This window comes from Phaenicophaeus curvirostris, chromosome 6 (genome assembly GCF_032191515.1).
Source record: "Phaenicophaeus curvirostris isolate KB17595 chromosome 6, BPBGC_Pcur_1.0, whole genome shotgun sequence".
Lineage (NCBI taxonomy): Eukaryota > Metazoa > Chordata > Aves > Cuculiformes > Cuculidae > Phaenicophaeus > Phaenicophaeus curvirostris.
Genome location: NC_091397.1, coordinates 37,142,167 through 37,157,226, shown reverse-complemented (window position 1 = coordinate 37,157,226; position 15,060 = coordinate 37,142,167). Strand labels below are relative to the sequence as shown.

Sequence of the window (15,060 nt, the reverse complement as noted above, 5' to 3'; positions counted from 1 at the left end):
ATTGGCATAAAACAAAAAATGGATACACTGGTAACCTATACAAAAACTGGAGCACCACAGGGATCCAGCTCTTGCATTCTAAGTCACTGTGCTCTAGGGCAAAGGGTTATAGTCTGATATGCACATAGTGAAAGGTAAGCATGAATAGAAGCTGCTATATATAAATATAGATTCAAGAGGCTTTGAAGAGCTTAAAAGCCATAGCCTTTCATAAGCCTTAAGAGATGTTTCAGCAAAATAAGAATCACAGAGCCCTGGCTGGTACTTGGAAAGCCCTGAAATGAGCAGCTACACCATTTTTTTCTTGAGACCAAGACAATTCTTCCCTCCATTAACCTATAAAATATAGTTATATCTGTATTCAAATTTCTGTTACTAAGACTTAAAAACCATAACTCAGTTTTAACCAGAGTACACTAGGGCATTCTAGTGACATTTGGAAGGAAAAAGAGTTTAGCATCCATCTTCCTTCATTTTCCTTAATTTCTTCTTAAAACAGTTCTCTCCATCTAAGAATGTTTGAACTGTTTCTTCATGCAACAAAACCCATGGACCTTAGTTAGTAAAGTGTTTATACTAACTTCAACAATGCCAGCTCCCTCCCAGACTACTGACATTTTGCTATGATGCCCACCCTCTGGGATCACACCACTTATATACAACACACAGTTAAAACACTGGTCTGTTTCAGCAGAATTTATTCATAACTGTTCGTGTGTGTCAATGAATTTTCCCCCTCCTGCATCGTTAGTTTACCTAGGTACCCCAAATTACACAATTGGTTTTGTACTTTTACAATTGGCCCTCCTCTTCCCTATCAAGTTTTGTATCACTGTTTCTTCTCCCTCACCCCTCAATTCTTAACCTGAGAGCACAGCTCTAGAGTTTTCAAAAAAGCTCAGAGAACAAAAGCAGGTTTACAGGTAACACTTCTGATACAGAGTTGTAACACATCAACAGTAACTCTTACATCACAATTATCTGCTATGTATGCAGTCTTAGATGTAATTATGCTAGCCAGTGATTCCTGATTCTAAAGAGAATATGAAGGCAACATTTGAACATTCATACAAATACATTTTTCAAAATTCAAGAGTAACTAGGGATAAAAACACAGTGCAGTGAAAACCAGCCCATAATTGTTTACTACTTTAAGAGTAGAAAAACATAATTATATTTGCAGTGAATTTTTAAGTAGTGATCATTGGACCTGGATTATGGTCAAAATACTTAGAACTATGACAAAAATAATAACTTAGTAGCTAATTAAAAACTACAGGTTTCAGCACTCTTAATGTTCTCTTTGCTCCCCATCAAAAAGCTCAATCTTGAAAACACCGTGACTGAACTCATAGGGCATACTTAACAAGCATAACCCTTCAGCACAAACAAGGATTTTCTACAGATCACCTTTTTAATCACTGTTTCTGTCCAATCTTGCTTAGCTTGAGAGACAAGTCCAGCACAGTATGGTGTGCTGTGCTACGTCCATCTCATTATCTAACTTCTACCCTGTTATAGCTTTCAATGACGTGTAATTTTCAGCAGCTGCAGAAAGCAGCAAAAACCTACTTTCTAAACCAGAAAAGCAAAGTCATCATGAAGTCTGAGGATGAGCTGGGACTCCATAAGTGTTCCAAATCACTATGCACTCAGAAATGCTGTGCCTCTGAAGCACGTGAAAGATGCCACGTCAGTCCTGCGCCTATAAACAGAATACAGCTTTGTATGGGCATATGTTAGAAAGTAGAAGGCTGCTTTCCTTCCTATACCTTCTTTTTCTACACTCCTAGTTCACTTCTCACTGAGCCTCTCCACTACTATACCATGAAAACTACATTTCCAGGCAAAGAAATATAAACTTAAAATAAAATCTAATTATTAAAAAAGACTATTTTTCCTCACAATAATAGCTATGAAGTTACCTACTAGAAGGAGCTCAATTTCAGTGTCTATGCAAAATAATTATTTCCTGCTACCATGAGTAGTAAATGACATTGTACTTCCACTGTACACAGCAAAGAGCAAGTAATTGTTAGACAAAAACAATCTCAATGTTTATCACAGCCATTTATCTTAAAATACATACAGACAAGCATAAAAATGAAGACGAAGAACTTTCAATGGCATTAATGAATTGTAAGCAACAAACATACAAGCTTGTGCAATGATTATTTTAAAGTTGTGTAGAGTATGGTTACCTGTATAACAAAAAGCATGTTAATTTTTTTATGTTACCATAAATTCGTATCATACAGCACACCAGCCAGGCGCTGTCAGGTACTACACCTCCATGAAGTTTAGTCCAATGTTAGCAACAAGGTAGTTAAGATAGATGCCTTTGTGAGAACAAGCCAAAAGCAATATTAGATTTGCCTTCTAGTCAGTACTCTTCTGCCCCTGCTAAAAGCATCACTAAGAGGGGTGAGGGGACTCACCACACCGTCACTTTGTGGCTTAGCTTGTTTGGTGGGATCCAAAGCAAAGATAGTATACTCAGAGAGAAAAGCAGGTTCTGCTATCATCCCGGCTAGCAGCTGTCAGTCAATGCAAAAAGTAGGAAAACGAAATAAATCAAGTAATAAGGTAAAGAATGTTTCATGATTTTACAATTTTTTTTTCCACACTATCAAAGGTATCATAAAACAATACAGCAGTTTATGAGAACATATACTAGTAAATGCAGGATATAACCAGAAAATATGTGTTAGATCATTTCAGAACAGCCAAAACACAGTTTTGATCACTTAGAAGTAAAAAAAGATTATAGTTTAGCCAAAGATAAAGGTCCAAGCACTGATCTTGCAATGTGTTTTAAACTTCCATGGATGACTTATCTGCAGTTACCACTGAGCCTTCTTTGCTCTCAGTTATGCATGTAAAACTCATTATTCCAAAAACTCTATCAGTATTTCAGTTACAAACAATAGGAATTGCATACTTTTGACTATTTATCTTCCAGTGCTCCCATACACTAGAGTTCTAACTATATTAAAAAAAAAAATCCTTGCCAATTTTTTCCAACTACTAGTGCACTACTATTTTGTAACCACTACAAGCTGGATGAACCATTCTACCAAGGCAGTATTAAAGAGGAGATGTAAATTGATAGGGACTCAAACCATGAAGACAAAGAGACTCTGGATTTCAAATTCAAACTGGATATCACAGAATCACAGAATCACAGAATCACAGAATAACCAGGTTGGAAGAGACCCACCGGATCATCGAGTCCAACCGTTCCCATCAAACACTAAACCATATCCCTCAGCACCTCATCCACCCGTGCCTTAAACACCTCCAGGGAAGGTGAATCAACCACCTCCCTGGGCAGCCTGTTCCAGTGCCCAATGACCCTTTCTGTAAAGAATTTTTTCCTAACGTCTAGCCTAAACCTCCCCTGGCGGAGCTTGAGGCCATTCCCTCTTGTCCTGTCCCCTGTCACTTGGAAGAAGAGGCCAGCACCCTCCTCTCTACAACCTCCTTTCAGGTAGTTGTAGAGAGCAATGAGGTCACCCCTCAGCCTCCTCTTCTCCAGGCTAAACAACCCCAGCTCTCTCAGCCGCTCCTCATAAGGCCTGTTCTCCAGCCCCTTCACCAGCTTTGTTGCCCTTCTCTGGACTCGCTCCAGAGCCTCAACATCCTTCTTATGGTGAGGGGCCCAGAACTGAACACAGTATTCAAGCAGCGGTCTCACCAGTGCCAAGTACAGAGGGAGAATAACCTCCCTCGACCTGCTGGTCACGCCATTTCTGATACAAGCCAAGATGCCATTGGGCTTCTTGGCCACCTGGGCACACTGCTGGCTCATATTCAGTCAGTTGTCAACCAACACCCCCAGGTCCCTCTCCTCCAGGCAGCTTTCTAGACAGACTTCTCCCAGTCTGTAGCACTGCACAGGGTTGTTGTGCCCCAAGTGCAGGACCCGGCATTTGGCCTTGTTAAACCTCATGCCATTGGACTCAGCCCAGCGGTCCAGCCTGTTCAGATCCCTTTGCAGAGCCTCCCTACCTTCCAGCAGATCGACACTTCCACCCAGCTTAGTGTCGTCCGCAAACTTGCTAAGGGTGCACTCGATGCCTTCATCCAGATCATTGATGAAGACATTGAACAGGGCTGGACCCAGCACCGAGCCCTGGGGATATATATGTAAAGTAGTGCAAACTAATGCTGTTAGGATGCTCTAACAGACTTTTTTAAAAAAATATTCCTTTCACAATTTTACTTACACACAGAAGTTCAAGGTTCAACTTACAGCCTGAGATTTCTGAAATGTGCTGTCTGCTGACTGAATCAACACATGAAATGGTTTCTCTTTTTCATTATTTCAGAACAATTTTGTTTTATTTCTAGTTATTAAATAGTATTTTTAGGAATCAAATCTACTACAATGTAGATTAGGATTTTATTTATTTATTTATTTTCAACTGCTACATTCACTCCACTGCTCTGGTAGATGAATTAGATAAAATCGAATGACAGAGAAAAAATATTTGTATATGTCAGATCTGGAATGCTACATGATTTGCAATTTGTGTCCACCAAACCATTCCAGAAAATGTATTAAGTGCATAATAATCAGTGACAGCCATACACAACAGCCTCTAAATATCATTACTGAGTCAATGTCTTTTCTCCAATGTATTTCTACATTAAAAAAATCCAAATAATGACTGAAAAATCTAAGTAACTGAGACCTAAATTAACAAACCTGTAAAAACAGAGCAAAATAAAAACCCTGAATAATATGCCTTTGTCATGATTTTGGCTGGGGTAGCGTTGTCTTCCTAGTAGCCAGTACAGGGCTACATTTTGGATTTGTGCTGGAAACAGCACTGATAACACAGGGATGTTTTAGTTACTGCTGAGCAGTGCTGACACAGAGTCAACATCTTTTCTGCTTCTCACCCCACCCCACCAGCAAGGGGACTGGGGGTGCACAAGAATCTGAGAGGGGACACAGCTGAAACAGCTGACCCCAACTGACCAAAGGGATATTTCATACCACCTGCATTAAAAAGAATTCCTATTTAATCTCTTAAGAAGTTTTTACTCTTGACAGAAATTTAAAAAAAAAACAAAAACAAAAGCAAAGCAAAACTTTGGACTGTCAGTATGTTCAGCATCCATCAATATTTTCAGACATCCCCTAAAGTCCACAATGACGTCAGCCCAGTCAAATTATAACAGGAGGCTTAGACAGTAGCCTAAGTACCACAAAATGGTAATTACAAAACCCAAAAGTTGTACATAAGATGGCAAAGAGCTTTTAACAATGGCAAGAGTTTATTTTAAAAATTCATTCAAACTACCTGGTAGAAGAGTGATATGAAGTGTATGTAACTCCTTTTTATCAAGATCAGAAGAACCAAGCTATCCACAGTCTAAAATATGCCAATCCACATTACTAACCATTATAGTTTTCAGAAAAATAAAGAAAAAGCTCATGAATACAAATTGATGCAGTACTGCTTGCGTTTGCAGACTTACAATTGCAGGGTCTCCATCATAACTAACAGCTTACACAAACAACAGAATGCAATGAAAAATACTGGCAAGTTTCATGAACGTTGGTCAGAACCTTGATGCAAGAATGTCATGAACTCATCTCAGCTTCATCCTACTCCTGATTGAGTAGAGACAAGCACTAAAAGGAGGAGCCAACTCTACAAATAGAGGACAGAAGACAACAGTACTGAGGCAGGACAGTAGTCACTGTATCAAGACAAAATCACAAAATTTTTCGTGCCCAGTAGCCAAGACAAGAGTTTCACAGTTCAAATAGCTACCAATGACAGAATACACTCAGTCAGGGTCCAAGAGTGGTATTTCCTTATCACATTTGGAACTTTTCTTAGTGAGTTGAGTTCATCCTCCCATTCCTGGATGCTGGGTGCTCAGCAATACACTTAAGTACTTGCTCACAGTACTTTTGTTACTCCATGAGATCATTACCTGCTACCTTTTTACAGCTAAATTACAGGCAGGGCTGTCTTAATTGTAATACCTATAATTGTAATACCTAATGCTTTCCAATATATACATGGGTTTTTTATCTGCACTTTTAATTTTTTTTTTCAATTAACTATTCAGCATGCCTTTAACACTATCTGTCCAGTTAACTTAGGGGCACAGGGGGAGGAAGTTTAAAAGACACTAAAAATGATATAAAAGGCAAGAAACAACCTGCTAGTCTGCAAAAATTAAATAGATATAAATGTTACCACAATGGATTCTTGTACTTCGAGATTTGGCCTGAAAGCCACTGTATTATCTTAGTAACTTCAGAAACATTAAATATAGGTGGTGCTATACCATGTAACACATCACCATCACATCAGCACTATGCCAGTAATGTGATCCATAAAACCAGATAAGCAGGGAACCCAACTGAGCTGAAACATACTGCAAACAGGTAGAATGTACAAGGATATAAACAAACCTTTAACTAACCTTCTCTAATCTTCTGAATGCCATCAGATCACACTGGAAGCTTGCTGCAGAAATCCTACTAATATTTCTTATTTCAAGCATACTCCAGGGTAATTGTACTCACTATCCTACAAAGACCATTATCTTAGATACAAAATTAAGTCCATCATATTGTTGATATGTTGTCATGATAGTTAACTCTTATTATTTTTTTTTCTTTTCCAAGTAAAATCTTACTGACCAAACATTTCAACCTTGGAAAGAAAGTTACAAATAAGGTAAACTAGATGATTAAACCAGACACCAGACAATGCCGTTCCCTTAAGTATTACCAAATAACAATATATAATGTTACTTTTTAACTAATGGTTGCATTTCCAAAATTCTGTTAAGTTTTTGTAGCCCTCAATTTTGGCCTAAGTTAAGTAGCCTTACTTGTTCTTTACGGCCTTTCTAAGCTTCAGAACCACCTGGGTTCACGTTATTCTTGCTATTTGTCCACCCTTTGAAAATTATCATGCTCAAATCCTCCTTTGCTGACATTCTGATGAATGGGATGCAAAGTCCAAAGTACATGTGCTCCCTAGATCGAAGGGCTTCCTTAACATGCTAGGAAACAAATACCAGAATTGAACAGGGATTAGAGTTTCACTCAAGTCTCATCATTCTGGAGATGACAGTAGCTGAATTAATGCACGTTAGATACATATAATACACATTTGATAGCCAAAGGCAGTCATTTTTCCCTTTCATAAAAACAGGAAAGAATCAGTGGTTGCAAATTTCAGATCAACCTGTTATCAAGCAAATTTGAAAACTCATACATTGTTAGCAAAGTGCATCATGGTACAGGTGCATTTGTAGTATGTTAATGCTGAAAAACTTCTATAACTGTAGGTGGACAGTTTTGCTATGTTGTATATGAGCACAGTAATACCAAGGGAAAAAGATCAGATTATAAGCTTGTCTAAGAGACAAGCTGGTATTTGCTCATCTAGTTCAAGGAGCTGGAGATGTCAGCTATTAAGCTAAAGGTTTAGAGTTTTAACTCTTACTGACAAGTAACTCAATTCCCCACAGTAAAATATATCAATCAAACAATAAATAAATATAGTTACTTGTCCAAGTTGAAGAATGCCAGAAAAAAAGTTTTTAATAATTCAGTAATTTACTGAACTACACAAATATTTATTTATGGAAGGTTTGTGCAATCTTCAACACAATGTTTTATGCCTCATCTCTACTGTGACCAGGTAATAGGAAAAAGTAAAGGAAGAGCTGAAAGTTCAATGTTTCTTTCAGCAATTAAAAATTGCACAATCTCAGAATGTAGAACTGCACTTTCAGAAAGAGGTAGTACAGAAATTAAACACAACTTTTTACTGATTTGTTTTTCATTCTGATGAGCAATCTAAACATTCTGGTGTATGCATCAGGAGTTGTAAAATACAGGCTTTAGATACAAACTAGGTTATACAGCCTCCAAAAAGTAGTTTTAAATTTGCATGTCAAAGGAAAAAAGTATAGATATATCTGAATCACTACCATCTCTGCATGGCAATCTCTGTTTAGAAGTACTTCAAATAAAGTATACAAATACAGAAAGATGCAGCATTAACAAAGCTACTGAAAGAATATTATTAAAGCTTTACTGGCCCTGCTTTATAAGTAGTCCACCCTAGAAAAACATTCCACTTAAATTAAAAACACAGTCATTATGTAGTACTAAAGTGAGACCGAAAAGTACTTTGGCTAGTTTATCTTTAGCTCTAAGAAGAGCTATATATATTGTGCTCTGCCATCATTTCCATAACACTCATGAGGATGTGAGTGACATTTCAGGCAGGTCATGCACAGCAAGCTATCAGACATTGATACCTAGTTGATGGCTCCAAACTAGCTTTGTTATCTTCTGCAGGTGGAACTGACTTGTAAATAAGTATATGATAGAAAAGAAAGAAATGCTGAACTTGTCAGAACTATACCAAATATGACTGATGTATTTAATCTCAAATTCTGTCTAAGATCAATGTAGTAACAGTTTGTAAACCAAACACTATTCTTCCCCAGGAAAGACTGGAAGCACTAAGAAATAAGCTATGTTATAATGTTATAATCATCCAGGGCTGATTCAAATGACACCAAGACCAACAAAGAAAACATCCAATACAGTTGTCTGAAGAAGTTCTACAGAAGTATTGATATATGCTTTTACCTCAGAGTGCAGTCATATTTTGCTACTTGCAAGAAAAAAAACCACCACGACAACAACAAAACCCACCCTAGCAAACTCTCCATACTGAAACACTTAATAATTTATCCTGGGTGACACTGCTTACTGACATTATGGTGCATCAGTTAACAGAAAACACCTTTTCAGGGACAGAGGGAAGTCATGATATGCATGTACATAAAAGCATTATATAAAAGCATCTACATAAAAAAAACCCAACTTCTTCAAAAGCTCTATACTGCATTTCCAAAACACAAAACAAAATCATGAGGTATTCCTCCTTTCATTTCTATTACAGGTTGGCAGTTTGCTGCTGCAGTGATAATCACTGGTAGCGTTCAGAATGGAATCTAAGACAAATTTCAAGTATAGCTGATCATCTCCTGAAGAAAACATGATGCTGAAAATGAATGTGGATTGTCCCACTGCAAGAAAACACATCTTTCTTTCACCAAAACCCAGCAAATGAAATTTTCCAACTAGGAACTCAACATTTCCTCTGATAAAGTCCACAGAATCACAGTTCTCTGCTGTGCTCCAACAGTCTATTTTCACGTTCACCAAGTCAAGGCTTTTGTTTGTTCATTTTTTAATTAAGCCACTTAAAAAAAAATAGTATTCTACATGAACAAAGATGAGTGTGGGTTATCTCCTCTGGTTGCTTTATTATGTAAGTCATGGTTACCACTCTGACAGTGATTTTAACGATATTTTACAATAATTTCGACTCAGTTTGGTCCGCTGTTTGGGTTTTTTAACTGTTTTTCTTAAGTTTGGTTTTATGCATTTGTTTTTTTTTTTTAATTTGATAATTATTACTGGCATGGTTCAAAATATTCACAAGGTCTCAGTTTAAGCTTTTCATCTCATCCACCTCAAGCTACCCGTTCAGTTAACTGGATTCCCCCAACTTTTCAACTAAAAGAGCCACAAAAACCAAGTGAAGTCTCTCTGAACGTAATTTCTGTCCCACTACCTTACTGCATTCAGTTCAGGGGTAAGATTTTTAAAACATGAAGAAGAACTTAAAAGGTTTCCTAGTCCAAGGATTAACCACTACATCTTAAAGGTCTGATTTACTAATATTAAACACTTCAGCACTTAACCTAAAAATTAGACTATTCATATCTAGATGCATGGAAGACAGTGAGATTAATGAAAAAAAAAAAAGTTAATCAAGGACACAAAGTTAGGTTTTCAATTATTTTTAAAAAGAAGGTAAAGCTGAAAAACACAGAAAAACCATTCTCAACTGACCTCTTCATTTGCTGAAGTGCCTTCATCACTCCGGTCTAAAAGTGAATACTGCGCACGTCTCTCATCAGCTGGTGTACAGGATTTGGAATTAATCTACATAGAGAGCACATGTATCAATACGTGCATACATAAAGGCCAGAATTAATTATTTCAAATTATAATTTACTTGGAGAATTACTAACTAGAACACCTCAGTAAAGGCTGGTCTACATCTTCCTTTTAGAAAGAAAACAAACAGTTCTACAAACTGTGACAAGTTCTACCTTACTACAAATTCTCCAGATCAGAAAGTGTCAGGAGTCATACAAAACAGCATGCAACAAAGTCAGTTAATTATTTCTGACCATGGTACTCCTAAACCAGACCTGAAACTCAAGCCTCCTAATACTTTAGTAATATACCATAGATGCTGAAGATTGATAAGTTTTGCAAACAATTATCCACAAAAACTTCACAGCTTCTAGCTGACTGAGGTTGCAACAAGTCAAGCCAAGCCAACCAAAATGTAACTTGCCAGCCTCGTACTTAAATATAAAATTTCAGTATAAATGTAATGAACATGAAAATATCCATAAGCTTTTGTGTACAAAGAAACTACTAAGCAAGATCTCGTTATATATATTCTACAGTACAACCAGCACCACCATCAAGTGCCACAACAGATTCAGATGCTTTAAAACATGACTGACAGAGCACCAGACTACTGAAAAGGTATTGCCAGTATTGACAGTCTTTTAGAGAATCACACTCACTTTACAGACTCAATGGGTAAATTTCATAATATTTGGATACCAATAAATTGAGTCCAATACCACACAAAACACAAGATTGTTCCAAAATCTGCAACACTTACTGGTCTAGCCAAGTGGACCCAATGTTCCCACCTGGAAATATAACTCAAAAATCAAACACCTCATCTAGTGTCTAATTAGCATTCACCATGAAAGCTCTATGGCATGCTGAAAATTTTCATACCAAAAGCATACATAGGGTTTGAAAAACAACAATCTGTTCATGACAATATCCTGCTCTCCTTCCTATCTTCCTAATCCATAACCTAACACCAGTGATTTAAAGATCAGTTCTAACCTCCCACAGCCAGTGGAAAATCTATTTCGAACAGTTCCACATTTTGCTACTCTGCAGAAGCAGTACGAAGGTCTCTCCACTCCATCCTCGATGGTTTTGAGGCACTAAGTCCTGCAGCATCACTTACTCACTGGTGCAATGCAACAATTGGGAAGATTCTACAACTGGAATTGGACCAAACACAGCACCCCCAGACTCCTTTCTGCAGAGCTATTCTCCAGCCATTCCTCTCCCAATTTACACTAACAGGACTGTATTCTCCTGGTTCTTCCCTCATGTCTTTCTTGTAAACTGGAATAGCACTGGCTGGTTTGCAGGCAGGGGAGACTTCCAAGATTCACAAGATGACTGAGGGGGGCTGAGCTCCTTCAGAATTCTGGGATGAATCCCATCAGGCCCGTGGACTTAGAAAGATTCAGCTGGTACAGCTGGTCTCTTACAGCTTCAGCGTCCACAAATGGAAAATCACTGTTCTCACACTTGTGGTCCTCCAACTTGGACGACCAGGCAGCATGAGGTCTATTAATTCTACTGTAGACTGAGGCAAAGCCCATACTCAGTATTTGCGCTTTTCTTCATCCCTGTTTGTAAGGTCTTCAACAAGTATCCATCCAAGAGGCACCTGGAACTGCAATAGCGTTTTAGTTTCTTTTTCCTCCGTATCCGCAATTAGAAACTAATGTGTTCTTCAGTCTTTAAGAGGCAGAGCACGGGCTTTCAGAACTAGACAGACAGCATCAGTTAACTAACCACTCATATGAAAGAGAAAGCGTTGGCCTTACTGTTACAGCCAAGAAGCATTACCTCCAGTTTTAATCAGTCTTAGGTCAGTAAATTTAGTCTCAGAGACTACAAACCAGAGAAAAAAATTACAAGTTCTGGGTCTCAAAGCAGAAGACATGAGTAAAGCAGAGGGGGTATGGTGCATGAAGTCTACCTACTGCAGGGAAGACGAAAAAAAGAGCAAAAATGAATGCAAACAAAAGCCTCATAAAACTAAGAAATGATAAATGTTCGGAAAATTTGGGTTGAAAATGTCTCAATAGAAAGTCACTGATAATCTATGTCATGACAGAGTGCCCTGTAAATGGAATGCGGCTGAAGTATAAAATTACTAAAAGCAAGGCAAGAAAAGCATATTCCACACTCTGCAAAACTCCACTACATTTCATAGGCCTTAGAACTTTCCTGTTCCTTCCTCATTTACAGAATCTGTTTTCAAAAGAGATGCGGGGTGAGCAGACTAGCCTATTCTACTTTTAAGATGAAATTTAACTCCAATTTCCCCTCCAGTGTAACTTGAGAGCAACTGAAGAATAAGCAATACTGAAAGACAACTATTATACGAGAAAATAAAAATCTTCTCTCATTTTCTACTTTTGCCAAAAATGATTCGCAAGGCTGATTTTCAGCAAGTAGCAACCCTTTAACACATGCACTGAATATCCATAACTAAGTGGGTTACAATATTGTGTGCAAGGTATCATAATTAGTTGCTGCTTACTGAAAACAGTAAGCTCCGCAGGTCAACTTCTTCACACTGTACTGAAAGTTCACCACATACACCAATTCAGGATAATACTCTAAACTGCCATTGGCAAATATTTACTTAACTTCACCAACTAGACAAGATCCAGAGTTAATAACTATGAAAGGGCTTAAAATACAACTCAGCAAGCTACACAGAGCTTTCTTCACAGGAGATTCATTTCCAAAAATACTGCCCTTATTTGACAAACGAGTGATTTGAAAAATACTACATAGCTGAACACCAGCAGTTTTAAAACCCTGCTCTACTACTGAGACTATGCAGTGTCAGATCTCCCAGTGGTTCAAATTACATTCAGATCATGCTCAGGCAACTGATCACTTATTTGTAAAATTAACCAAATTATCTGCTTATCGCTTAGTAGCCACAAGATACAGAATTTATACCTGGTTTTACTACTTTAGATTCCAAGATGCGGAGAATGCTTAACCCAGCATAGCTGAAGAGACTTGGCTAGACATTACCATTTTCAGCACTGAGTTTGCCAATACAAAGCTAACGCCTTAAAGACTTTGGAATCAAATTTCAACTGGAAGGAGTTTTTTGTACTTTGACACACACATGAAAACATCACAACAGCCAAACATTAGAATAATGTCCCCAGGGATGTAGTATCATCTTCTACGCCGGACTTTAAGGCTAAGCTTGATAAGGTTTTGGGCCATCTACTTTAAACTATAAATCCCCTAAAAAAGTTTGGTCCAGATGACCCACGAGGTCCCCTTCCAACTTGGCATTCCACGAGTCTATGATTTCTCTCTTGGACACTAAGGATACTCTACACCCATGTCATACCTAATGCATGTTATGATCATTTAAATAAGGTAGTTTCTCGAATAGTTTTGTGAACTACACAAAAAAAGGCTGACAAAATTACGACAAAAGAATTCCAACCTTGCCTGAGCTGTATCGTACATTCCCAGTTTTTCCACAGTAACAAAAAGCAAGAAAAGGGTTAAAGCTGTCTAGATGACAGAGACAGAAGCGACTTATAACAACCGATGCAGCAGCCTGCTCCACTGGGAGGTGTCCCTGCCCAGGGCAAGGGGGGTGGAACCGGATTGCGTTTTAAGGTCCCTTCGAAACCCAAACCACTCAGTGAGAACTGGAAGAGCGAACGATGCGGCAGGGGCAGAGCAGCGCCCCGATCCGCGCTGGGCCGGGGAGAGATGGCTTGAGAGTCACCGCCTCTGGAGAGCGGCCAGAGGGCAGAGCACGCTGGGAATGCCCGGGACAGGGTTCCAGGACGGCTCCGTAGCAGCAAAGTCGCGCAGTTCTAGCGATGCCGCCCGGGGCCTCTAGGGCTGGACGGTCAACCCCGTGCCCCCCCAACCCCCTCGGGCTGGACGGTCAACCCACGCCCCCCCCCCATCCCCAACTCCCCGGGCTGGACGCTCAACCCGCGCCTCTTCCCACCCCGCAGCCCCTCGGGCTGTTCGGCCAACCCGCGCCCCTCCCCAACGCCCGCGGCACCTGCGGGACCGCCCGCGCCCCTGCCCCGCGCGGCGACGCCTGCTCCTCGGTGATCTTCTGCTTCAGTTTCTTAAACATGGTGCCGAGAGAGACTGGGGAGCGGGATGGGGGTCCCGGGCCCGCGGGGGGGAGGCTGGCGGCGGTAGGAGAGGGCTCCGCTCCCCCCCCACCCCGCGGTCGCCCGCCGCCGCGGAGCAGGTGAGCGAGCAGCGAGCGCTGCGCCTGCGCGGCCACGTGGAACCGAGCGGTCGGGGCGCTACGGCACGCGGCGAGGCACAAACTTCCCGCCGCCGTGCGCGCTGCCGCCTTCTGTCGTCCTCCCTCTGCCGCTGCATCCTTCCTTCTGTCCATCCGCTCCTCCCTCCGGACTTTCTTCCATCTCTTCCATTCCTCCCTCCCGTCTTCCCACCCCTCCCTTCCTCCGTCCCTGCACCTTTCCTCCTTCCACTTCTCCCTTCCTCCATCCATCCCCTCCTTCCTCCATCCCTCAGTCCCTTCCTCGTATTCTAGCCACTCGTATCCCGTAAGGGTGTTGGAACCCCTGGAACGCACATCCCGACCACTGGTATCCCATAAGGGCTTCGGAACCTCCGGTATTCAAATTCTGGCCGCTCATGTCCCATAAGGGCTTTGGAACCCCTGGTACTCGCATCCTGGCAAACTCCTTTTGTCCTGGATGCTTTTTCGTATAGCTGTGTTTCAAGCTCATGTATAGAAAACACAACATAAAACTCTTCAAAATGCTTATCTGACTATTATGGGTTCTAGGTTTGGCCTATCTTTGTTGAAGGTGTTCCAAATCAACAGTTGTTCTCACTAGAAATCAGTAGAGCGTGCAAGTCACTGCTGCCCTCCGAGGCATGCATAATAGTCTTAATGGGAACACAAGAATAAAGGATCACTACCCGTCTCAGTTTATCTACAGCTAAGCAGAATGCTGAAAAGAATCCTGAATGCGAGTACCAGAGGTTCCAGAGCCCTTAAGGGACATGAGTTGCACTCAGCTGCACCAGCTGAAGACTTGGGC

The 15,060-nt window shown here is 40.2% G+C and overlaps 1 protein-coding gene across 3 annotated transcripts in view; it reads right to left on the bottom strand.

Moving 5' to 3' along the window:
- Nucleotides 1-14,235, bottom strand: part of GOLGA4 (golgin A4) — a 54,706-nt gene extending 40,471 nt beyond the window's left edge. For 2 of the 3 annotated variants that reach the window (XM_069859782.1, XM_069859783.1), the window contains exons 1-3: nucleotides 14,034-14,235; nucleotides 9,923-10,015; nucleotides 2,439-2,537 (exon numbers count right to left, since the gene is read on the bottom strand). In XM_069859782.1, coding sequence (XP_069715883.1) covers nucleotides 2,439-2,537; nucleotides 9,923-10,015; nucleotides 14,034-14,111 — 270 coding nt within the window. In that variant the 5' untranslated portion in view covers nucleotides 14,112-14,235. The remainder of the gene's footprint in view (nucleotides 1-2,438; nucleotides 2,538-9,922; nucleotides 10,016-14,033) is intronic. The other variant, XM_069859784.1, reaches the window with a different exon arrangement.
- Between the last annotated feature and the right edge of the window lie 825 nt (nucleotides 14,236-15,060).